The sequence below is a fragment of the Anopheles marshallii genome, chromosome 3 (assembly GCF_943734725.1).
Source record: "Anopheles marshallii chromosome 3, idAnoMarsDA_429_01, whole genome shotgun sequence".
Classification (NCBI taxonomy): domain Eukaryota; kingdom Metazoa; phylum Arthropoda; class Insecta; order Diptera; family Culicidae; genus Anopheles; species Anopheles marshallii.
Genome location: NC_071327.1, coordinates 33,127,124 through 33,153,058, shown reverse-complemented (window position 1 = coordinate 33,153,058; position 25,935 = coordinate 33,127,124). Strand labels below are relative to the sequence as shown.

General features: G+C 42.4%; 4 protein-coding genes across 4 annotated transcripts; 2 read left to right on the top strand and 2 right to left on the bottom strand.

Moving 5' to 3' along the window:
- LOC128716159 (ITG-like peptide) lies at positions 1 to 7,825 on the top strand. Its single transcript, XM_053811080.1, has 6 exons — positions 1 to 162; positions 2,367 to 2,487; positions 6,553 to 6,742; positions 6,991 to 7,039; positions 7,233 to 7,289; positions 7,766 to 7,825. Exons 1-6 carry the CDS (start codon positions 1 to 3, stop codon positions 7,823 to 7,825), a joined length of 639 nt encoding a protein of 212 aa, XP_053667055.1.
- Positions 7,826 to 11,168: 3,343 nt separating this feature from the next.
- LOC128712516 (uncharacterized) lies at positions 11,169 to 11,927 on the bottom strand. Its single transcript, XM_053807406.1, has one exon. The coding sequence runs from the start codon at positions 11,925 to 11,927 to the stop codon at positions 11,169 to 11,171; it is 759 nt and encodes a 252-aa protein (XP_053663381.1).
- Positions 11,928 to 12,295: 368 nt separating this feature from the next.
- LOC128714020 (CDK-activating kinase assembly factor MAT1) lies at positions 12,296 to 13,311 on the bottom strand. The gene is made up of 2 exons (XM_053808896.1): positions 12,464 to 13,311; positions 12,296 to 12,392 (listed from the first exon to the last, which is right to left on the bottom strand). The coding sequence occupies exons 1-2, from the start codon at positions 13,309 to 13,311 to the stop codon at positions 12,296 to 12,298; spliced, it is 945 nt and encodes a 314-aa protein (XP_053664871.1).
- Positions 13,312 to 14,582: 1,271 nt separating this feature from the next.
- Positions 14,583 to 16,364, top strand: LOC128711663 (phospholipase A2 group XV-like). The gene is made up of 4 exons (XM_053806546.1): positions 14,583 to 14,754; positions 15,075 to 15,449; positions 15,533 to 16,055; positions 16,133 to 16,364. The coding sequence occupies exons 1-4, from the start codon at positions 14,583 to 14,585 to the stop codon at positions 16,362 to 16,364; spliced, it is 1,302 nt and encodes a 433-aa protein (XP_053662521.1).
- Positions 16,365 to 25,935: the final 9,571 nt, after the last annotated feature.

The window sequence follows — 25,935 nt, the reverse complement described above, 5'->3', positions numbered from 1 at the left end:
ATGAAATCTCCTGCCCTGTGGATGGCCATCGGTGCGATTCTACTCCTAGGCGGAAGTGTGAACGCATGGGGTGGCCTGTTCAATAGGTTCTCGCCGGAAATGCTAGCAAACATGGGCTATGGCAGTCACGGAGGATCCTATCGCCCACAAACGTTTCTGCAGGTATGTCATGAAATCAAGCTTTCGGTACCAATACTACTAGTTTTAAGAACGAAGTGCAGTTTGCAAACATCACTAAATGAAAAAACGAATAATTAAAAAAACTGAATGAATAAAAGAATTCATAAATAAAAAAACTAAAACACTTCCATAAATGATTGATACCTCTAAAATAGTTGTGTCATAGCCGTGTTGTTGCTTACCATATAGAAGGTAAAACAATTTGAAATGTTCGTATCACGCTACATACAATATTCAAGCGAAGGCTGTTAAATATTCAACACGTAACGTTATCTCCCATACAGCAGATATATGCAAAAATTAACAAAACAGTCCCATCCAGTGTTTATTCAAGTGTGTCGCTTTTGTACCGATACTTTATCATGCTACATCTATTGCTATCCACATCCATCCAGCACTATTCCCTTGGATCGATGCCAGATCGGGCAGCGAATAAATATTTACACAAGCCCCGTGCTAACAAACCGACCGTACAACAGGACAGCCATTCGATCCTGGAATGTTTATGCACAGTACACATTGACCGTAGATTCAATAAAATGTTATTACCGTATGCTGTGCTTTTTTGGTTACTTTCTCGTGTATTTTTTCTCTCTCTTTCTCTCTCTTTCTTTTTTTAAGTCCCTTCAATTCTAGTTTGATATTTTCCTTTGTCCCTCGAAGTCCTTTCGTGCGGACTTCTATTTTCTACGAAATAAGGTGATAAAACCGCAAGATAATATTCGCATTCAATGCGATCCCACGTAATTGGCTCAATAAAATGGACAGCAAGTGGTGGTGTTTTGCTTGGTGCTGTTTGAGTTTAGGTAGGCGACAGTATCTGTTCGTCTTACTTTTTCCATTTTTATTTACTTGCTTACTGCGAAATGTAGTCCTTTTTTGTAACAGAAACTGAAGAATTTACCTAATATTTGTGCAAAAGGTTGAGGCTCTTGATTCGTTGCAGGCAGCTTAAACAAGGAAATTTCATATCTAGTTATATTTCTGTTTACGAAAATATTTAATAAGGCCTACAAGTTCCGAATTGATCGATCTGCTGTTTGACAGTCAAGTCTTTTTGGTCTATAATTTTCAGAAGCGTGACGTTAATGCAGTCTGCAAAACAAATCAAAATTACCGTGAAAGTTAGATTGTTCTTGCCACTAACTGTGCCGGTGAACTCCATTAAAGTGTTGATTAAAAACCTAAATCAATACTCCTTTTTCGCGACGCCAGAATTTTCCGACCAATTACTTTATGCAACGGCTGTGTGTAGCTCTCTAACAGCCCTTCCGTTTTTTTGCTGCCAAGGCGTAATCACCGAAACCGATGTTTTTTTTCTTAAATTTTTTATCAAATCGCAAGCGAATCGTTCTCGTCGCTGTGTCGCAACAAACGCGCCGGGAAACTATGTCAAAGAATATTCCAACCAGCGGTGGGTTTGAGGGCGAGGGCACCAACGAACGACACACGTGAAGGGTAATAACATTTACATGGTAATTTAATCAACCACCAACGCACATCGCACACCACCCACTGTTCCGCCATATTTTCCGAGTCCCGTATTTGTTGGAAGAAACCGAATGAGAGTTTTGTTGATTGAAGCGAGGATTCTGGGTGTCTACTCCTATGGAAATGGAAAGTTCCTCCCTCCCTTCTCCAAAACGAAACGCTTCCATTACAAGAGCTCAACATTTCATGTTTTTGGGCGATTCCAAATTTGGATCCACCACACACATACACACCATATCTGGAACGTTGCTGGTGGTTCGGTGGTAACGTTGTTCGTAAGCGAGTTCTGGAGTAGCTTTCATTATCTCGTCCATGTGCCACACCTACTCCCTCTGTGCCTTCATGTAAATGAGACACTTGCGTTTAGCTCTGTGTGTGCGTTCTAGTAGGTACTCTCGCGTTACAGTACAAATATCGATCACCACGGTTAGGACCCCGAGACGGGTCGCACGAAGGTTGACTAATTTAATTTAAAGTCTTCGGCAACTGATGAGCTTTTCTTGTTGTCCTTTTAAAAGGGAAAACGGGTAAGGTTTAAACGTGTAATGTTTATTACACGGTTAGTGAAATTTCGTTCCGCAATGTAGGCTTTTTTTCTCAATTCTTCCACCATAAATAATTTGAAAAGATTTCATCACTTCCATCCATCTTTGCCTGTCTAATGCATTCTTCAACCGTCCTTTATCTGCTTACAGAATGAAATTCTTGACGAGGAACAGCAAAGCCCCCGATACGAGCCGGACCCCTGCTATCCCCGAGTGTGCTCCGCTAACGAATACTGCTGTCCAGGGTATATTTGTATAATCATGGACAATGGTAAGAAACATCAACCGACCGGCATTTCGTGGTCTGTGGTTACATCTCTGTTTTTTTTTTGTCTGTAAACCGTTTGTGTCTTGTCCACACTTTTTGAATGCATTTTGTTTACTCTTTCGTAAACTATCTGGATGTTGTTATTTTGTTCGTTAGTATCGTTGCTTTTTTGGTTACATCAAGCATATGGAAAGCGCTTCTTTGTCCGCGAGAAGGTAATGATTTTCCTAATGGCCTTTAGCTTCCAGAGTTAAATGTTGGAGCAGGATGCTTCTCAGCATTTTTTCACCGTTTCTAAGAAGCAAATTGGGAAAACAATCCAATGATGTACAACCAAAAACGTCAGAAATTGGATGATGGATGAAATTCGATGGAACTCCTTCCTTTTGCATTGGAAATCCACCAAACTAAAAGCATGACGCTCTAGTGTCTTGTTTCACTCAATGAAGCTACATCTAAAGCTAGCTTCATACAGCTCGTAACATAATTTTGCTTCCAGCCTTTCTGGCCTCGGTGACTTTTCCTTTTACTACTTACGCAGAAACAGAGTTACATTGCACCAAGACAACCGAAAGCAATCTCAAGCTCGCTGAAAAGTATAACTTCAAAACCAAAGATGTTCCATGATGTCATTCGCACGGTCTGTGGTGCACGAGAGTTGATTAAAATCCCTTACCCCGAATCAGGTCCCAAACCAAATATGCAGCAACTTCACGTGCACGCAAGGAGTGGAAAGGAAGCCGAATTTCAGTCTAATTACATTCTGTCGCTTGCTTTTGGTACAACAACACGAACTTCAATGGCACCTGTAATCAAGGATTACATTTCCTTATCAGAAACCGCCAGACTCAATGCACCAACATGGTGCGAACGTTATAATATTAATTTTGATTTGTGTTAGCGCGAGAAACGATATTTTTTATGAGTCTTGGGGATCAACATGTTCTCGAGGCGCATCACAAACATCGAGCACGAGTGAAGGTAATCCGGTTTCATCAGCGATTGGATTATTGGATCAATTTGCTGTGGTGCCCTTTATTACAATCCCTGAACTTCTTTTATTCGCGCTATAAATAAGGTTAGGAAGAGTGTATTTCGTTGTTGCTGTTTTTTTTTTGCGAGCCCTTTTCTTCGGGGTAGATCCTGGCGTCCTGGATCCCACGTAACAAGGTACACAAATCTCTGTCCAACCCTCTATTCTTGACCCTAATCCTCTGTCATTTTGATTTTCCCTTCGCTGTCGTTCTACCGCCGTGGCGTTTAACGTTCCATTGTATTATTTTTTTTTGTCCCTTCCAAAACCTTCAGCTTGTTTTCCAAACCATCGAAAAGACAATACACCAGGCCGGTTGCTACAACAACAGTCTCCCGGCAAGTCATCGTCTGTAGCACGTCACTCTATATTAAACCTTCATCTTTTAAGCATCATTTCACTGGCTTACTTTGATTTAGCCTTTGGCACAGAAAGCTCAAAGAGAAAGGCAACAGAAGGATAAAGTGCTGGCAGGGCAGACACACGAAAGCCTTCCACAGCCTGTCCAGCGGCTGCAGGGTATAAGGATCGATAGCGCTTATCGCTGACGGGGCAATGCGATACGATGTACGACCACGCGGATAATGATATTACGATGTTGAGCTCGTTCTCGCTAAAATAGGAAGGATAATAATATATTTATAAACGGAATAGAAGGGATCGTAACCTTCTTGCTCTGTAAGGTGTTAACCCGCTAATGCTATTAGCAAGGAAGGGCTCAACATGGTAGCAAATCGGAATAAGTAACAGATTATAGCGATAAATGGTGTTCTGAATTGGATACAATGGGAACCAATTCATTAGTTAACTGAAAATTCTTCAACTTTACAACCTCAAGAGAGTTTCATGAGGAATTTTAGGGAATATTTTCTTTTTTATATAGCATTATTTAAGTAACAAAATGCAAGTTGTTTGTACCTAAATTTTCACATTTAATTTGCTTACATATGCATAACAGCGCCGAAAGGCAAACAAACCGACGGACCATGTGTGCGCTGGGCACGATAAATATTATGCGGCAAAACATTGCCATCCCCATGCGAGGTTGATTTTTATCCTTGTTTTGTGTGCTAAAAACACCCTCCAGAAAAACTACAACAAAAACAAAACAGCCCGAAACGCTACCAAAACAAGCTTGTCGTTTGCCCGTTCGCTCACCCTTTTGCTGCGGGCCAATCAACAACAGAACTGTGCCAGAATACCGAAAAAATGTCTTCACCACCCGGACGATCGTACACAAAACCGCAGCCGATGGAAGTACCCCATTCACCGTACAAGCAGTGACGTTGCGGTACATCTTTCGTATGAACGACTGATATTACCATGGTTTTCGTTTTTTTTTCTTCTGCGAACCAACGAGGCATCCATTGAATGTTTTATAGACCTCCGGCGTAGGACAAACCCTCAGTTCCAACGTTCGTCACTACAAGGCCCCGGGGGGCTTTTAATTTTTTGTTTGTGCTCCATGTCCTTCACATGGAGTATGGATACACTTCACTTTTGCTCCCTAGTCTCGCTGTACAATGCTGGTTTAGTATGATCGGTCGGTAAAAGTAATAAGTCAAAGATTGCACCAACGCACCGCAAGTCCTCCAATGCCTACACGTATGAGCGTGTATGTGAGTGTCAACTGTGTCTACTGCCAGCTATCTGTAAACATCCACGCGGTGGTTGATTTTATTTCGTTTACAGCAGAATATGTTTGCAACGTTGCTTTAAAAACAATTTCATTGTTGTACTTTTTTTTTTTATTTGAGTGCATGCAATCATACAATTTTTATACCTTTTATACCTATCGTTATCTGATGCTCATGTACTAGATATCCAAGAAATTTTTATCTACCAGACGATGCCGCTCACATTATTTTCCAACGCCTTCTCCGACCTGCGCCTAAAGAAGATACTGTGGGCTTTTTTTACACTAACGCTTCACATTGACCATGAAAAATCAAACATCAAAAACCGATCATTCCACAGCCGTGACAGTGCGTTGGCACACCTTTTCTGAGGGACAATGTGCGGAGGACATTCTAAAAATAACACTTTCACCAACCGGGCGCCTCCATCGAAGATCGATTGCATTGTCATTATTGCCGAAAACTGTCATTCTATAAAAAGCGCCCACGTAATACAATTTCATCTCGCCGGAATCGAATTAATTTTTTTTTTTGCGTTACGTAACGTGGCATGGCCGAAATTCAGGCCAAACTTCAAAAATAGGTGTGATGTTTTTTTTTATCCTGAAATGTTTGCTTACTGGCGCCTGCTGGAATCTAATATTGCGAATACAATTCACAGTTCAAAATTCATCAGACAAACAATTGTATTAAAAAAATTCAAAATTTTACAAATTTTTCTTCAATAGCTTAGTTGAATTCTATGCAAGCCGTCCATATATTTAAAATAGCCACATAAATATAAATATACCACATAATGCTGAATGAAATGAATTTCAGGCGATAAATCGAACAGTTTGGCTCATGCATTCTTAATAAGCTAATCAGAAGAAAGGTCGTTACAACATTTTCCAAAAGCTTATAATAAGCCAGGACCCTGAGCTTAGTTTAATCACCCGAGCTGAATTATGAATGTTCTTATCGCCTGGGCAACAAATTTAAAATGCAACGCGTGGCAAGTATCTCTCACGACAGCAACGTTCGGATTTATCGCTCAAGATCTTCTCTCTTCTGCGTGCCATCAAACCAATAAAAGTCTAACGACAGGTCCTCATAAACCCTTAATTGTCATTAACTTCCCTTGCAAAGGTATCTGATATTTGTTTTGTAACAAATATGAGATAATTACAATATAATGTTGTTTTCCTCCTTACCGCGCTTCTTATTTGTTTGCAATTTCTTTGCTTCAACTCTCTATGTATGTGTGCCATTTGTTCCGCATTCGGTATTGGTGTTCTGTGAACCGTTGGTCGTATGTACGTCCATTAGCAGAGTTTTACGCTGAATCAAACAAAATCTCTCCTCCGTCTCTTCTTTGCTTGATCGATCTTTACCACCAACAAGATTCACCTATTTCAGTAAGGGGCACGTGCATGCCACTATACGGTCGAAAGTACGGCGAGCTGTGTCGGCACGATTCTGACTGCGAGTCTGGGCTGGTCTGTGACATCTCCGCGTTGAGCGGAGCGAGCGTCTGCCGACCGCCAACCATCGTGGCAAAGCAGTACGGCGAAGATTGCATCACTTCCAGTGACTGTGATATTACACGGTAAGTGTTGTAATCTTTAACTCAATAAAAATCGGAAAAGTATCCAAAGTATATCTCTCCTACTGTTCCTATAAATCCATCTGAGATGAATCAATGGATTATTACTCGTCAATAAAATCGTAGGAGTGGTTATCCCACTAGAATGATGGAAGCCTCAACGAACAGCTACGCTGCGGTCCAAAGTGATAATGTGAAATGTTTTTATTTTCCTCCTATCTATTTCCATTCATACCTGCTACCACTCGCAGAGGATTGTGCTGTCAGGTGCAGAGAAGACATCGGCAAGTGCCTCGTAAGGTAAGGCGAATCATAACAATAGTTTTTCTTTCCTCGTTCCGACAGGAAATGGTTTCCTTAACGAAGCAAACGCTTCAATTAACCTTTATCACAGCTTCATCTCCTGTCTGATGAATGCCGTACCTGAATGTGAATTGACGATCCCTTTTGCTTAAGCCCATTTCATGGATGATTTTTTCTCTTTTTCCTGTAGGTATGCTCGTACTTCAAAGATCCTCTCCTCTGCGTTGGAACGGTTGCTGCTGATCAGGTAAAATCCGCTCGTTATCGGTGACATTACTCAACAAAGTGGTTTAATATATCATCTTAATCACAAATCGATCATTAGAAGCAATATAGGGTGTCAGGCGTCATCCGTTTATTACGAAACACGAGAGAGGAGCATTTTACTTTAAACGTGATGATTTTTTACACATGCGGTAGGAGGGATTAAGAACATTAAAAAAAAAATTAATCAAAAAGTTCAAGGACAAAGTGACATCATCGTTACGCGAAGAAGTTGATAGATGATTATTTAAAAAATGCAAACCCCGTGAAATCTATTTTGAGTTGAAGCCTGCCCAGTAGACGAATGGTTCCAGCATTCAAATTTGTTGAAGTAGCATAGGGAGTGGGTCGAAAGTTATCCAATAACGTTTCGTAATAAATGGATGATCCCGCATCACGCTCTTCACGATCAATCAGCATACAGCTAAAACCCTTCATTTTCTTCTGCTACACCAACAGGTGAAACACCAGATTGAGCATACTGCAGGTGAAAAGCGCATCATTTACAATAAGCACTAAACATGCACGAAACCCCCAACAACGATCACACCGGATCATTCCGATAGAGAGACAACCGAAGTACTTGTGCGTGCGGCGTACATGGCATCTACGGAAACAGCAATTGATTATGATTCTCATTCCTGGCAAACCCTTTCGCACCCGACATACGCTGGAAGCGTGTAAAAAACATACTTATTAAGTCCTTGTATTAAAAAAAAACTCATTTGCCCTCACAGAAACGTAGCTACCGGCCAAAAGCGATCAGTAAATGGCAATCAAAACAATTCCGCAGATGGTAATAATAGTTCAGCAAATCAATCAAATGGAAATTGTGTTATTAAAAAAGAAGCATATATCAGAAGTACAGAGTGTATAACAAACGGCTAAAATACTGAACGAAAAAAAACAGACGTAAAACAAAGCATATCCAGCAAACCAGTTAGTGCATTCAAAGGAAAAACTATCGGAACGAATACATATCAAATATATACTTTTAAGCAGACCGAAAGAGAAATATTGTTAAAGAGAGGAATTTCCACATTTCGTTTCATTTGCTTGCCCAAACCCAATTATCAATTGTTTGCTTATCGAATTCCGATAAAAATTCCATGTTCTTCAATGATAAAGTGCACACCGCTTACGGTTATATTGCAGGCAACAATGTTTAAGAGCTCTTATTATTTGAGGTACTAAGACGGATATCAAGTGTACAAGATTGTTCATATTTTATCATCTTCTAGACGTTCCACACTGTGATTGACGCCAAGTGTACAGTCCACAAGTATGAACAAACACAAATCAATGAGTAACAAAAGAAAAACAAGCATTATATTACCATTTCGCGTAACATTAATCTTCTTCTCTTCTCGATATACCGCTAAACGTTATGCAACATGCATGTATTTGAACGCCTGGTGTCGTTTATCATTCGTCCTGGTAATTCCAGTTTTGGCTTGTATGATAGCAGATAGAAGTGCGAAGATAAAAAAAAGGTGAGAGCAATTGCCCGGAAGCTTGCTTAACTGTTTTCGTCCATTACCACTGCATTTACAATTTACTACCGACACATTACATTGATTGAAAACAATACAATAAAATACCCCTTGCTGATATAATCGGTTCTTATGCAATGAATACATATCGTTATACATGAAATATAAATATATTATATTATATATATACAGAGACACAGCAAAACACACATCTATACATAATGCTGCAAATGGTTAGAACCGTGCGGCAAAGAGGATTAATAAGACCAGTCAAATCCAACAGTTTGCAAACAATCCACAACTAGTGTTAAGGGGGTGCAAAGCATGGGTAAGGAACATCCTACTGGTACTGTAAGTTATCGAAACACAATTAATTAATAACACCCAGAAAATACCACGAACAGCGAAGAAAAACCCAAGAAAACAAAACAAAACTGTTTAACCAAAAAAAAGAACAACACCTTTACAAATATATTCATACTGGCTGAGGCATTTTGAACTTTTAATCTTCTACACATACATGACTTAATGTAAAATGTTTTCCCACGATGAGTTGTTAAGTGGTTTTAAAACAAAACAAACACAAAATTGGCGTTCAACGTTCAACGTGAAGTGAGTGAAAATGATTAAGCGTTCGAAGAAGTTATGGTTAAATACGATACTCTACTATACTTAGACGAAACCCGCACAAGCTGTTCAACATATGTGTAACACAAGAATCGTTCCAAAGTATAGTTGAACCAGGGGGGATCGGAAACACAAAGAGAGAATTCTTATGAGACATTTCCCATCGTGCACACCACCTTTAACCGGTGCGAAGGTGAACATTGGTGATGGTTGTTCTTGTTGTACCTTCTCAAAAAAGGCAAATGTTGATAGACCACCGTTAACGCCACCTGGGGCCCTAGAAACCTTTAAGGATGGCTTCGTTTCCAGGCCGGCTGTTTTATGCCGTAATTCGATAACGCTCGAAGGTGGTATGTCTTTAGACAATGATTTTAACTCGCGTACATGATAACAAATATTTCCATTCAAAAACGATCGACACGCGTATGACCCCATATGCCGGCGCATTCGGTCGCGACCCCCAAGAAACGAAGCGGTCCATTAAAGTGGATGCTAGAACAGCTCCTGTGTGCGTTCGGCGACGGATCAGATGTTATTACTCAGTTCCGATTCCGATCGCATCCTGGGGCCTCCCTTGCTGAGCGCGTTCGTTGCACTCACGCAACGCGATCTCCATTCGGTCGAACGGCATCGATTTCCCATCTCGATACTTTCAAACCTACTAGCGCCCCACCCAACAAAAAATAAAGACAAATCCAAAATAAAAAGATCGCCAAATGGACCCGACCAGCGAAGGAGGCGCTTAGCGCGACCGGAGTTCAAAACTGAGTGATCCTGCAGCACGACACACTACGAAAAGAAAATTATCCCTAAATCTATAATCATGAGTGAGCCCTTCGGATTGAGAGACAATTGTGGTTAAAATCAAACGACATATCAAGAGCATGTAGAATGCATGCTAATATACACTACTCACCATACACTACACACTACACGACACATGCTGCTGTTGCTAGGACTAGCAGCAAAATTAATGATCGCCCTACGCAATATACATATCAAATACATCTACATGCAGAGCAAAAGGAAGAACGAACGAACCGAAGAAGGAAACAAATATTTCAATTCTATTCCAAAAAACTGGCTTTCTGCAAGGCTAACAAGTGTGACATGAAACTAATGAATAGAAGTAAAATCCCAAAAACAAAAAACCGCACGCAGAATACATATCAATTTAATATCTAAGATAGGACACATCAGACAAAAGATTCCCTACGAATCACAGACAGCGCTTCGATCGAGAAACCTTTGCTAGAGGAATGGCAAACGTTATACTTACCGTGCAAACCTTGCACCGACGTTCTACGCACGAGTCACTACTCTGTCCGTTTTCTGTCTTTCAAAGAGATATTTGAAACACATTGTACAAGTCACTGGAGTTCCTTTCGCTAAGATCAGCCTACCAAAATTTGTCTCCTACTTTTTAAACACAAAGCTATTCCCTTAACAAAAATTCCTCTTACCGATTGTTGCGTGATTCATGCGTACAACGTGGGCACAGCAGACGCATCCCCTAAAAGAGATAACAAATTATGAATGACAACAAAAATAGAAACTATATGTGTACATCTCTTCAACTACCGGTGTAGTTTATTTCGAAACAGTGATCCGAAACTAAAAAGTGTATCTTTCTTATCAGTCGGCCAAACTATTCAACCCTAAAAAGAAACAATAATTGGATGAGAACGTCTGCTAAAAGAAGGAACTATATTCAATGGAATAATTCTTACCACATCAGGCTGTTACGAGGAACTCGTTCCATTGATTGCGGTGGGGTACTTTTCTTCAAAGTTCCTGATAAAATCGATCAACTCTTCCGTCATCTCGTTCAGATCGTCAATAGCACCGGTAATCGTTTGGCGCTTCAGAACCCCAGACTGCTTGGACTGACTCGACGAACGGATGCTCCACGCTGTGCTTCGATGTTGTTCTGGCTGTTGTGGTGTTTCATTCACAATGCATCGGAACGCGGATGGCGATGTTTCCGGTACAGAAGGTTTCACGAAACTGGAACTTGAAGGAGTGACCCGTAATGTATAATTACTTTCAGGGGTCACCAGATTCATCGTGGGTCCATTTCGTTCAACCGATTGTTGAATCTCCAACGTCATTCTTGCTCTTTTGGGGGAGGTCAGCGAAAATAATGCGGGTGATGTTCGGCTAAAGTCAAGATCCTTCGTAACATCGTTGTCGTCATCTTCCGCCAGGAGTAATTCATTCTCCCTGATTTCGCCACTATCATCCATAAAAAATGCATTTTCGTCTAAGCAGATGCCTTCATCGGGCTTTGCGTATTCCATAGCTCCCGATTCGTTTCCAACCGATGGCGTTTCACTTGCACGACTTACACCACTTTGTAGTGAAACACATCCCAGATGCGAACTGCTCGGCCCATCTCCTTTGTCAGCTGCCTCATCGATTGACCCCAGAGATGATTGTATTGTGCTAGATTTTGAGGCAGCTTTTGCTTTCCGAACGACTGAAATGCGGTTTCTAAACATCGTTTTTCAACGCTTTGCTCACTACCACCTATATCGACTTCCTCGTGCCTTCTGTTTTTGAGGAAACTAACGACTTTTTTGTCGATAGTTACGTTAGTACCACACAATAACTCGTTGCCATGGACACCGGGTACAACACCTGCTACTGTTTATTAGCAATAAAGAGCAGAGTTCACAACAGTTCATCGGGGCCCGGTACATCGGTGTTGGTGCAAATCTAGATTTAACAGGTGGTTGACAATTTATAGCGAAGGATCAACAGTTTGATAAAATTTTGACATTGTTTCGAATTCTGGCCAAAGCTCTTTTTTAATGAAAGTGAATCTCACGAATTCAAGTAAGGCAAATTTATTCTTTAACATCTACTTCTATCCATGGTACAATCCTGCCAATGCTTCTTGAATAGCCCGTAAACAAGAAATATTTGTTTGGAAACCACCCGCTTTTTCGGCCAAATTTTCAGGTCTGAAAATTGAACAAAGCACATTAAATCATTGCACTTGCATGTCTTTTGTTACAATCCAAAGATTACATACCGTATATGAGAAATATAGCCGCTATCAATCACTTCCTCCATCGAAGGTGGTGCCGGACCATCCGTTTCGAAACCTTGAGATTCATACGTAAACAAGGGGCCCTCCTCTAGCTTTGGAACGGCCAGGAATCCATGCTGACCCTGGAATCCGGTCGCAATGCCCGACGAGAAGTGTGTTTGCTTTGCTACCGGTGGTGGAGCGACCGGTTTCGGCAACTGCATCTGCGACTGTTCGGCTTTCTGTGTAAACTTATCAACAATCGCATTCGCATCCTCATAGCTTGCCATTAGCGAATCGATCAGTTCTTCCTTATTTTTCGTCTTCTGTTTCCTATTTTCCGCCTCAATCATGGCCAACTCCTTGCGGCGCTGTTCAAACTGTTCCTTCTCATACTCGACAATCTGTTCCAGCTCCAGCTCGTCCTTGCTTAGTTTGCTCTTGTTCTTCATAATAACGTCCCGGTTGTCCCGCTTGTACTGTTCAATCCGTTTGTTCGTGTTAATGATGTCGATGTTGTTGCAGAGGTTAAACACGAGCTCTTCAATCGTTTCCAGATAATCGTTGTACTCGTCCAGCGATGCAAAATCATCTTCCTTTTTGTTGAAATCCTTCAGAATGCGCTTGCGGATCTGTACCTCCTTATCGACGTTGGAATCCTCGAACAGCTGCACGCGAAAGTTGCTTCTTCGCAGCGCCACATTACACTCCGGACAGGAACCGGACCCTTTGAGGAACAGTAACTCTACGCAGCTTTCGCACAACGTATGGCCACACACGTTCACCATCAGTTTTAGCGATGGATTCCGATATTTGGTCGTTTTGCAACGGGGACAAACTTGATCATCCATAGCGATGTTTTGTTCCGGAAGGTTCGCAGGTACAAATTCGGATTTCCACTGCACAATAATCCCAATATAGTTTCCTATCTTCTTTTACTTAATAACGATGTAATAATCCTTTATTTGTAACACAATTTTTTTTTACCGAAAACAGGAAATTAACCATCCGCAAGCACCTTTACCGGGCAGGGAAATTTGTTTACGTTTGCCGCCTAAAGAAATCACAGGCAAGAATGCAGTGCGTAACGTCAAACGTCAAATAACAGCTGTCATACAAACTCAGGCTGTGGTCATACCAGCATTTCGATTTTTTTATTATTTCCGCAATTTATGTGCTTTATACATCTGTAAACATTTAATAAGCGTAAAATAATGATTGTTTAATTTATATTGGTTGCTTCACAGCACATTCCATCGAACGCACCCGTAATTTTCCATCGCAGAAAACATCGCAAATGATTTCGGTGAGTTTGACCTGGGTGCCGCTGTATTTGACGCATTAGTTTTGTTACAGCGGAATTGTTTATTCTCTTCCCTTCTCTCCCATAGCGTTGCGTTTGCTTTAAATTGCCGCACGCAAATAATACGCATCTAACAACAACGACCGCAACACACTGCTGCAAAGGAAGGTAATGTGAGGAAAAGGATTATAATCGCTGTTGGTAATGTTATTTCCAGTTCTTTGTCAACAGTTTTCTTTCCTCTAATCCTCTCATTAATCCGCGACAAAGTGAGACGCAACCAAACAAAACAAAACAAATTATTGGAGTGATGGTCGCTGCAGAAGCTTGGTGTGAAGGACAAGGTGTAACCAATTTCGCTGTTGTTATCAAATCACGCGTCCCGTGGCGGCTTCCCTTGAGGGCCAATCGGCCGTTTGTTATCGCCATCGACGATGCTTCCTTTTCTGCCTCTGGCCAGTCACATTCGAGAATTCGCCCGAGCAAGCACAAATCAGGACAAACAGACAGAAAAAAAGCCGTATCGCGTGCATTGAAGCCGATTTCGTAGGGGTTTTTGCGCGTTAAGCATTTTATTTTTTTTACTGGCGCACATAGCAGTCGCGAAAGGTGAAGCAAATCCGCCTATGCTGGTGAACATTCGAAACTTATCGATTGGTTTTTGGTTGCCTCTACGTATTACTTTCCCTCGTAACGCAAATCGATCGCGGAATCAGTACCAAAATATTAAATTAGTGAAAGTGTCCACACTCTGATAGTATTCATCCATTTTTAGGTGTTTGAAGTTCGTTCCGAGGCTTTGTTAGCACTTGCAGTAAGATGCATACACGCTTGCTGCTGCTATTTGGCGTTGTGCTGTTCGGGTGTTGCTCCCTATCCGCTGGAGTGTTCTTCAATCATGGTGGCACCCATTTGGGTTCATTGAAGCATATTTTCCGAAAGTATGCGCATCTGCTCGAGTCTGATCGTCAACTATCGCCTGTTATTTTTGGTAAGTATGCTGTGTTCTTTTCTTCGCAGCACACTACACAGCCATTCTTTGTGTAAAACGTAAAAAGCAAGAGGTAACGGTATGTGATTGTACGGGAAGGTCGCTTATCAATAAACTCATGACAACGGTCAGCGAGTGAACTTTGCGTAAATGATCGTATGATGGTCGTGCCACCCTGGGACACCCTGCTAACCAACTGTAAACAAGGCACGATAGCCTTCATCAACACTTTGCAATAAAATGCTCATTGAGAAACTTGCTACTATCATAATCCATCATCTTCTTAATCATTTAATATATTTTCCGCGTTCATATTTCAGTACCAGGCGATGGTGGAAGTCAGATGGATGCAATGATCGATAAACCCAGCAAGGTGTCGATTCTCTGCCAGAAGCACACCACCACCTTCTTCAACATTTGGCTTAACAAAGAGCTGTTGCTGCCACTCGTGATCGACTGTTGGATCGATAACATCCGGTTGGAGTATGATAATGTAACGCGCACCTCGCGTAACGCTCCCGGCGTTGTAACGCGCGTACCGGGCTTCGGCCAATCGGAAACGGTCGAATGGATCGATCCGTCACACGCGTCGGTCGGTGCGTACTTTGTCAACATTGCCAATGCGCTCGTCGCAAACGGTTACGTACGGGACAAATCAATCATTGGCGCTCCGTATGATTTCCGGAAGGGACCAAGTAAGTGGACAACTTAAATAATCATTCCTTTTGTATTCGTGCCCTTAATTTTTTGTATTGCATTGTTTTTACCCCAAATACAGCTGAGCATAAGGAGTATTTTCTCGCGCTAAAGTTCTTGGTCGAGCAGACGTATACGCTGAACCATGATACACCGGTTACGTTCATTGTGCACAGCATGGGCGCTCCGATGACGTTACACTTCCTGCAACAGCAAACGGCCGATTGGAAAGCGAAACACATCAAGCGCGTCATCTCGCTAGCCGGGGCCTGGGCGGGCAGTGTCAAAGCCCTCAAAGTGTACGCGATCGGAGACGATCTGGGTGCGTTCGCACTGAGCGGCAAGGTGATGCGTGCCGAACAGATCACTAACCCTTCGCTGGCATGGCTGCTACCGTCACCATTGTTCTGGAAACCGAACGAGGTGCTCGCACGTACCCAATCACGCACCTACACGATGAGTCAGATGGACGAGTTTTTCGACGATCTGGACTTCCCGAACGGTTGGGAAATGCGCAAAGATGCACTTCCGTACGCACTTAACTTTACTGCACCGGGGGTCGAGTTACATTGTCTGTATGGAAGCAACATTAACACGGTCGAATCGTAAGTGATGATGTTTATTTTAATGCTTATATAATGACTAGTGATATTCTTTAAAACGCTTTCTTCTTTCACCACAGTTTGGATTATCAAAAATCGTACGATCTTAGTGGTACTCCTGTGTTGAAGATGGGCAAGGGTGACGGTACGGTAAATGCCCGTTCGCTCGAAGCTTGCCAGCAGTGGACAAAGCAACAGAAGCAACCGATCGTTTCCAAAGAGTTCCCCGGAGCCGACCATATGAGTATACTGGCCGATGTGAATGTTATCGATAACATTGTGCAGGTGTTGCTGGCGGATCTGTCTAACTAAACACAAACCAAAGATGAACGGTGTTATCGATGGAGGAGACCTGTGGTGCCATAGATCATATCCCGTAGCTCAACCATGTTCAACCCTATACCGATGGATGATACTCACCAAGAAGACTTTAATCCTCGACTCGAAAGACTATATAGACCAAATGTGATTAATAATTTTTAAACGCGTTCGGACGCTTTGATTGATTGAAGCAGTTTGCTAGCCGTCACGAATCTCATCCCTCCCTGTTTTGCCGTTGTGCATTTACCGTTCCGCAAGGTTAAATAAGTTCAATAAAGTAAACTTAAGTTTAAGTTTCAACTGCAACCTATTGTCTGCGTATTATGTTTCGAGACGACAACTGCAAACTCGATTACGATTGCACAATTCGGTAACTGTGATGACGTGTGTGCGTGCATTACCGTACAAAATGGCCAAACCTAATTGGATGGCGACGGGGAGGTTTGGATGGGAAATAGTCTGTCGATATTGACCTTTTCGATTGCGAGGTTTCTCTGCTAGAACTTGCGGGATGTAGAACCTGTGTACCGGTGACGGTACCGGTGGGAATATCAGAATGAGATAGTATGGATTGCGTGCAGTTTACGTAACATATCCGAAAGCCAATTGGATGTTTCCTGGATATTTCCAGAGCTGTATGGCATTTAAAGAAACATACACGAGCTGATCGTCTAATCACGAAAAAAAACATTTCTGTTTCGAGTACGACATAACGTTAAGATGATATTTAAGAAATACCTCATGAAGTAATTACCGAGACACTTTTCAAGGGACATAAATTTAAATTGACGAAATACTATGTTCCTAACTCATGAAAAGGTTTATAGGAGAGTTTAAAGACCTAACAGATCCGCCCGATTACGGCAGTTCTACTCTAGCATAGCTGCAACACGATTACCCATTAATGCAACGGCAGTAAGTGGATTGAATTGAAGCAAATCAGCTTCCACAAAGCTTGTCAGTAGCTTCTGTGTAAAGCAAAATATCCAAAACAGGGAAAAGGGGGAAAAAATGTTCCCAAAACCACGGGAAATGAAAACATCCCCTACACGTGGTAGATTAACCAGAGGATAAAAATATCACAAGTGTGCATGTGATGACCTATTAGAGGAGTCAAATTTATGGAAAGTACGCTACGTAAATGCTAGCAACAAATCCAGTTAGATACGAACACGTGTGGAAGCGCAGATCAAACATCCTTTTACTGCGTATGTACATCTCTCTCAAAAACCTGCCGATCCTATTGGGAATCAGAGTCTCGGCTTTTAAAAAATAAAACAAAAATAAATTCATGTGTGTACTACATCCTCGGGTCATTGCCTTACACGCAGTCAAGCAAATGCTCGAGGCCACGTGTTCATGGGCCCGCCGGATCTGGCCAAGTTACCACCGGCGTATCACGTGGGCTGTACAGCATCATGCTGGAAAGCAATTTTCACAGCAGTTCCCCGAAAGCCCATTCTCGTTCACTGATAACCCATCACTGCACTGCTGGCGGTCGGTGGCCGCGTAATGAACCCAGCGAGTTAGTGCGCATTTTTACGCCGTTTTGCGTGCAACGTGTGCGCGTAATGGATGTTTCATGTTTTGCTGCGGTCGAAGAACTTCCAATCCCATGCACCATTCCCACCAAACTGCCTGTAGAATGTACATTCCTATCCTGAGCGTTCTTTTTCGTTTTTGGATAGTGCAGACTGGAAGGTTTACGTTTTTGTCCTATCCACTAAATACGCAACAAAGCGGGATGAAGTTGGGGAAACTCTTCAACGAAGCTTCACGCACATAACAAAACGTATGTGGTAATGGTGCACAAAACAATAAAAAAAGGCCAAAATGCACCCGTAAACAATCGCTTTACCTAACTGTCTGACTACTTCCAGCATCCTTGGTCAAACTTTCCGCAGGACTTGTAGACGATTATGGAGACCAAATAACACACCGCAAAACAGCAGTGGCTTCCGGGGCAAGGATAAAGTTTTTCGGTTGGCAAAACATGGAACTTTCTCCCTTTGGTGACTCTGCCCCAGTTGATGGTACGTTATGAAACGTACTTCCTGCCTTGAGTTGCGAGTTGTGTTTTTCTGTGCGAACACTTGCGAAGCTTGCTTCTTGGATCAGCAATGAAAACACATGATTCCGTTTCATGTTCTTCTCAGCTACACAGCAAATGCTACACATTTGCCAAAACAAAACACAGGACACACACACGCTTACCACGCGCCAACTCAACGGGAAAAAACAGAAGTAATGCGTAATACGAAAAGTTTTCCATGCCATATTTTCAACGAGCTTTCCGAGGTATTCGAAGCCTACCAAAGGTAGCGGTCGGGGGAAAATTGGTGTAGAGGGATTGCTATGGGCTTACGTGATATTGTTCACGATCGTTCGATTCGCGTTTCAACGATATATGTACGAGACCTCCCTTTTACGCCGTAAGACGTAATCGTCCAATGTTCTCGTAGCGCTTTGATATATTTTATGTACGATACGTAAAACCCCATAATGGCGTCGTAATGATATCTAAATCGAAGCGTTACTATCGTAAGAATTCTGCGCATTATCCACCGTCCATTCAGGCTTAGCTTGATGTGGACTAAATTATGTTCATAAAATAAGTATTTTTTGATAAAAAAAAAACAGGGCGAGCCTCCAGAATAATGTCTCCAGAATTATTTCTCACTCAGATTTAAATATAGGCAATATATTACGCGAGTTATATGTGCTACAGCAAAAAGATTCACTTTATTATCTTTACTTTATTATTCACCAAAGGAAATTGATTAGGTAGTCTGGTGTCATTACCATAACGTGACCAATTCGCAATAGTCTAACGGCTGTAACTAGATGTTCGATGGAAACGGCTTCGTATACTTTAATATTTATAACGTGTTCTCTGGACAGCTTCGGGTATCATCCTAACGACATGATCAATCCATATCTAATTAATTCTACGGGTCTATCACGCATACAACTTACAGCACTCAGCATTGTGTTGCAACATCGAAATTGTTCTTCGAGAAATACTTGGCCGAAAAACCTTCTGAGCAATACCGGTCTCGAATGCGACTTTGACTCAGCCTCTCTCTCTTTTCTTGGCGTACCAACCTGCCATTTCTGATTAGCTTACTTACTTATCCAGCGCCACATCCGTTGCGCGGTCTTGGCCTGCTGCAGGAGTCCTCTTAACCGTTCACGGTCGAGTGCCTTCGACTTCCAAACCATTATCCCGGCCTTTCTGGCGGACGCATTAACTCCATCACTCCATCTCAATTTGGACCTACCACACCTCCTCTGTTCATGTGGACGACGTAAAGAGACTTTACGGGCTGGGTCGTTCGATGTCGTTCTCATGACGTGGGCCAGCCCACCGTTCACCTCCCCTCTACACCGCTCACGGCCGAGTGCCTTCGACTTCCAAACCATTATCCCGTCCTTTCTGGCGGACACATCAACGCCATTACCTCATATCAATTTGGGCCTACCATGCCTCCTCTGTCCATGTGGACGACCTAAAAAGACCTTACGGGCTGGGTCGTCCGGTTTCATTCTCATGACGTGGGCCAGCCCACCTAGCGCTGTGCGACAGTAAGTTAGCCGGACAGCTCATAATGCTCGTCATTGTACCGGCTCGTCCATTGTCCTTCCACGCATACGGAGTCAAAAACCCTTCTGAGCATCTGCCTTTCGAACGCCGCAAAGAGGTTTTCGTCAGTTTCGGACAAAGTCTATGTCTCAGAGGAATATGTGAGTATTTCTGGCTTGCTAGACTAAATTTTACCACGTAGCCGGATAGTTAGTCCTTGCTACGGGGCATTGGTCCGGATGGGATTTTGGCCCTCTCCTGTCGTGTGAAGACCGATACTGTTACCAATACACCATCGGTCGCTTTGACTTAGTCCGATGTAATTTAATGTATGAAGCACCTATTTAATTGCTTACTATCTTACCGGTTTCGAGTTGAGTCATTCGATAGCAAAGCATAACATTTCATTGACGTATATACTCCACAAACATAATAAACTCGCCAGCCTAAGTTGTTTTTCACGTTTCCTCACCGTGCATGGAAGTTTTGTGGGCATGTATGCTACAGGATTAAAAGATTCCCCTCAAACTTGCACTAAAGAATTAACAAAACCATTTAAACACATAACCGACCCTCAAGGATGGCTAATGGAACCGCATCACATTATTGCCATTATCTTCCGGTCGAAATCACGTGGTGGCACAGTGCTACTTTCGATTATGCAAACACGTGGTTCGTTTGCACTTGCACACCAAATACATTATCTTTGCCCGCACACATCCACACACACACACACACACACACACACGCACACTCATGCAGAATTAAATATTTATTTTTCGACTCCATCATTCATCCCGACGGTTGACGTGTTGACCGCGCTGATGTAGCTCGCATAATGAACGGTCATCACGGTTTGATGTGACCGATGACGAGGCACACGCATACTGCACTAAAGTCGATAGAGAAGCGGAAGCAACGTGACGTGGCAGTGACCTAGAGGCAGTTCAACAGGTCTTAGTTCATAACACTCGATATCACGTTTGATGTGACCTCGATGCATCCGTAAGTACACCAAACATTTGCATCATTATAAGCAGCATGTTCCACGGCCACAGTAAGAAACGTTTACCTTGGGTGAACTATGAGTGGATTTTAAAATGAGTATGGTTTAACATTAACATTACATAGGTTAAAGGTGTGATATATCTCTCGGAAATCCAGCAATGAAACAGTGCACCAATCATTCATTATTCATTATTTAGTACAAATTCTAAACTTTATTTCACCGATATCGAACGAAAAACAATTATCGATCGTAAAAGGGACCAGTGTCCTTATTTGGCCACGCAGCTCATAATTGATAACACCGTCTCCTACCACCTTGCACGACTACAACACTTACCAGTTAATAATACAATAATAGGGAACGGGGACTTCAGTGGGCAGATGGGATTGAGATTCTTTCACCAGCAAAACTTATCATCGTTTAAGGTAAGGGAAAGAAGCAACACATCAAATCGATCGTGCAAAATGCGTTCGCGCTCATTACAGAATATTCTCACTTGATTGTTGGACATTTTACCGCAGGAACTGTTCCTTCGGCGGGCCGGTATATTAATGCTATCAATCACCGCTCACCTAACTAGATCAGTTCTCCATCAGCTCTGCTCGGGTTCGTAATCAATTATCGAAATTACTTTAGGAGAGCGTGGGGTCTCAGTTCGTTGGGAGTTTACTATGCTTTGGAAATATTGGGAAAAAGGGACTTTTTAATCGTTAGCTTAATCGATTCGTTATCGAATAAGGGTGCTTAAATTATTCAACAATAGTTGTATAATTTCTGGATGAGCATCAATACACGATTATATTTCTGTTGTTTCCTCTGTAGAACTCTTTCGCTTTTTTCTAGCTATGGTTGTGCTTCAGTTGTATATTGTTATAAGTAACGCTTTTTTATATATGTGTGATTTTTTGTTTCTTTTTCACCCTAGCTTATGATAACAATAGGCTCCAGCTTGATCAGTTAATAGTTTTACTATCCTTCACTATGATGGTAAATATAATTTGATATCAGGCTCACGCTGGCACACTGGTAAACAGTGCTTTAGTATCGTTTTACTATCTGCACCACCCTACTCGATTACTAAGTTTTATCAATTAATGTTTTGCTCTCCTATTCTCGTCCTACTTTCTGGCACGAGATAAATGTGTTTATGCATCACGCGCTGAAGCAGACTATGTGTTAACCTTACATTTCATTTCCTGTAGTGGGAATTGTTATCGCATGTTTTTTTCTTTTTTAACATTGACATCCATTAGCGAGAGTTAGGCTGGGGTTGTGTTAGTGAGTGGGATTTGGAGCTACCCCACGGAAACTTACAGTGCGTATGAAGTAAAGCAATGATACAAAGATGCAAGTACTGGTTTGTATGGGCATAAGTTCTCAAAAAACCTCTACAGATTTACAGTGATCAAACAGGAAGTAGTGGGGAAGGTCTTCCGGACGAAAGAAACTTAACTTTACTCACAGCCTTACTTGACAATTTTCTTTATCCTTCCCTACCGTGTCTTGTCCAATTAAAAACACACACACACAAAATGCTTTCGAAACAAACAAACAGCTTCAAAAAACAAAACAAAATATCAAATATAGAAAATGCTTTCCAATCGTTTGTTGATCATTTGCGAATCTCATACCATCATATATTGAGAACGTCGTGCTGTTCTCCATCTTGCCAACCAGTTGATAACCTTTACACAACCTGATGGCTCGAGTTTTATGAATGGTTTAAAAACGCTCATCGCAAAAACAACTCATTCATCTCGGTGCCTTTTGCGTGGCACCAAAACTACAAAACAAACGCGTCGGCGGTAAGATCGAGCGAGAAGATCGCTGGTCAAAAGCAGTAGAAAATCGTTCGAAGCATCTTTTTTTCGTTTCAAGCTTCCCCAATGACGTCTGCGGGATGCGCTGGCACGTCCGTTCGCACTGGGGGCGAGGCAAACGAATGCAAAACGAAACAAATAACGCCATCCCCATCAAGCATAACTTTCTGTCCGAGCGAAAGGAATTCAAAAATAGTTAAACATCGTCACCCATCGGGCCGATAGGAGGCCCGTTCAAAAACAATGCCGCTACGACCGGGACAGGCATGACGTACGGCCCAGCATATGCTGGAATTAAACACTCACCCACTGTATCTCCTTTTATATTTTCTTCCTTGGCTTCTTAGTACTCTCAGTTTCATCATCGGGCCCGGAAATGCCAATACCGTACACCCGGCCAACCTGGCGCCGCCCGCCACCATACCGGCCCCGGCTTTACTGCGGCTATGACGTTTGTCACACTGTGTGTTTCGCGCTGCGTTTCACCGATCGGTTCCGGTGAAGCAAAAAACCGGCCCAGCCGTTAGGACCGGCCAAATAGATGGCAATAAGAAGAAGCAGAAAACACACCGGCTGCAGGTGTAGGTGAGGGTTGGGATCTATTTTTACGATGAGTCAAACCACAGTCGAACTCCTCGCATTGCACCTCTAATATGCCGCGGCCACACAGAGACGCGTACACCTTCGCGTACAGAGCGAGAGCACCCCCACCAGACGAAGCCGAATCCGGGCAAACGCAGGGGACTGTGGAAATAGAAAAAAGATCGTCTGCCACTGACAGGGCTGGGGTTTTGGTTTAGGTCCTCCTCCCGTGTATCAACCTGCCCCAGGTCTTGACGGATGCGCGCACTTGCGTCAAACCGTAAGCTCACAAAGAACCGACGAAAGCAGTGCATCCCATCTTCGAGAAGGTTTTCCGCAAGGGGAGTCGCACTTACACCTCAGAGACATTTTTATTCGCAAATCTTAGTTTGATCGTTTTGAAATGACGTTGATTGTGTGCAAATGTGGTGCTAAATTTATTGCACAGTTTGATCAAACAAATATATTTGAAAAGCAGCAAAGAGGGGTAGACATCTCGGTTATTTCAGCTCGTTGTTGGTGCCGGATATCGGAAATAGATCGTCGTTACGGTATCGTCAGATCATCCCGCCTCTGCCTTCACTCCAGCAAATCACATTTGATTTGCGGTTTATCACATACGAGTAGGTGTGCTTTAAGGAACGCAGTTTAGAATGGTTAAATACAACTATTGGCCTAAAAATACACCTGAGTTCCTATTGCGGGAGCGTCATTCGCGGGAAGCTCGTCGCCGGTAGTAAGAGTGCGTTCGGTGAATAATAATCAAAACGGACGACAAAAGTTCCCCAACACAGAAAATAAGCAGTCGGATGTTTTTCTACCACTAATAACAACAAAATATCGACAGAGTTCCTAAATTTTCCCCAGGACAAAGTTGTTAATTGGAAAACAAACTTCACGCTGAATGAGCACTGTTTGGAACACCGAAGGCAATTCCATCCTCGTCTCTAAAAAAAAAGCATTACTACTAAACAAAAGCTTTATCGGGTGGGACAGGATATTGGTTTATACCCCGAGGTATAAATTTCCATTCCAAAAAACATTTTCCACCGAACCATTTAGGAGAACATCTATCCCAGAAGCGATTCGAACGTGCTTTTCTAGTTTGATTGTTTATTTTTGACCCGAATTTGAAACACCACTGAGTTTGTAATTGTAACAGTCACTTGAGGAGTGTATGGAAATAAATTCCTACCAGAGATGAGCGTCCGAAATTGGCTATCAAATCAAATTATTTGTCGGAAATCCTGATACCAAAATGCCTCTTCAGTGACTGCAGTTTAAATTAATTTTGTGTTGAGTGATAATTGTACTCCATTCGTACATTATCTCCCGTTTTATCCATCTCTGCGAATAAAACATGCTATATAGTGACGAAAAACGATGGAAAGTTTTTTTTATAATCTCCTCGATTTAAGGTGTCTCCCGTACGGCTCTGATGTGGAAAATTACAACCGCCCACATATGCTCTGCCATCCGACAAACACATGCACTTGATTATACCCTTGGGGACAGGGAAGGTAATATGCTTCGGGTTATCTTATCGTTGTCCTCCCCAAGCAAACCTTTTTGCTGAGCTAATGATGCGAAAACAACAAATAACCATAAACCGTTTCGCTCATCCTTTACTTTCATTATTGAACTAGGCGAGCTAGTAACGCAGACAGGAATGCGAATGAGGAAAGCAAAAAACAAATAACATAATTACCATCGCCGTACATCCGAAATGAATGCCACGTGGAATATCGCTTTGCCTGCCCAGTTGCTTTGGGATGGAGTTGTTTTTTCTTCCATATCCTAACTTTTCCGATTGACTGTACGTGGAAAACAAAACAACTCATCCCTGCAAAACCCGCATCATACGGTCTGCATCCAACAGCAACACTAATGAGGCTCGATTGGGTGGAAAATCCCTGCGCCCTGCGTGAAGGAAATTTTCCATTCGAAAGGTCGCTTTTTTCCTTCCGCCGCGAAGTTATTGCTTGCTGTTTTCCCTGGAAAAGCTCAAGATTCTACGCGTACGCGCCAATGTTATCGGTTCGAAAGCGAGATGGTATCGATTCCGGTGAAAGGATTCGCAATTGATCAACATGTTCGTGCACACACATACAAAGCCCCTTGCATCCTGTAGATGATTGGCGAGGAGTCAATACCTTTAGCTAAAACGATAAAGGCGTCCCCTTCGAGATGATGAAGCAATGATGAGATTAAATTGGATTAAATCAAGAACGGAAAAATAGATGCAATAGAGCGCTACGAGTAGATGAGACGGCTAGGCAGAACCGCATGAATCGACACGCAAATGAACTCGACTTGACTTGCCGTGTTCTACGACACGACTAGCAAAGGCCTTCACAACGGGATGGGACAGGATGGAGCATAGGATCACTTCCAATATTATTTCTATCATCACAAATTTTGTTAGCCCCAAACATCCACCCCGTCGTGCCATGGTTTGCGTATCCCCTCCTCGATCATCTCCACACGCGTGAGATTGAGCGCACTCTGTCCGTGTGTGCTGTACACCTGCAAGCACGCGTTTTGCTTTGTTTAATTGCTGTCCTCGGC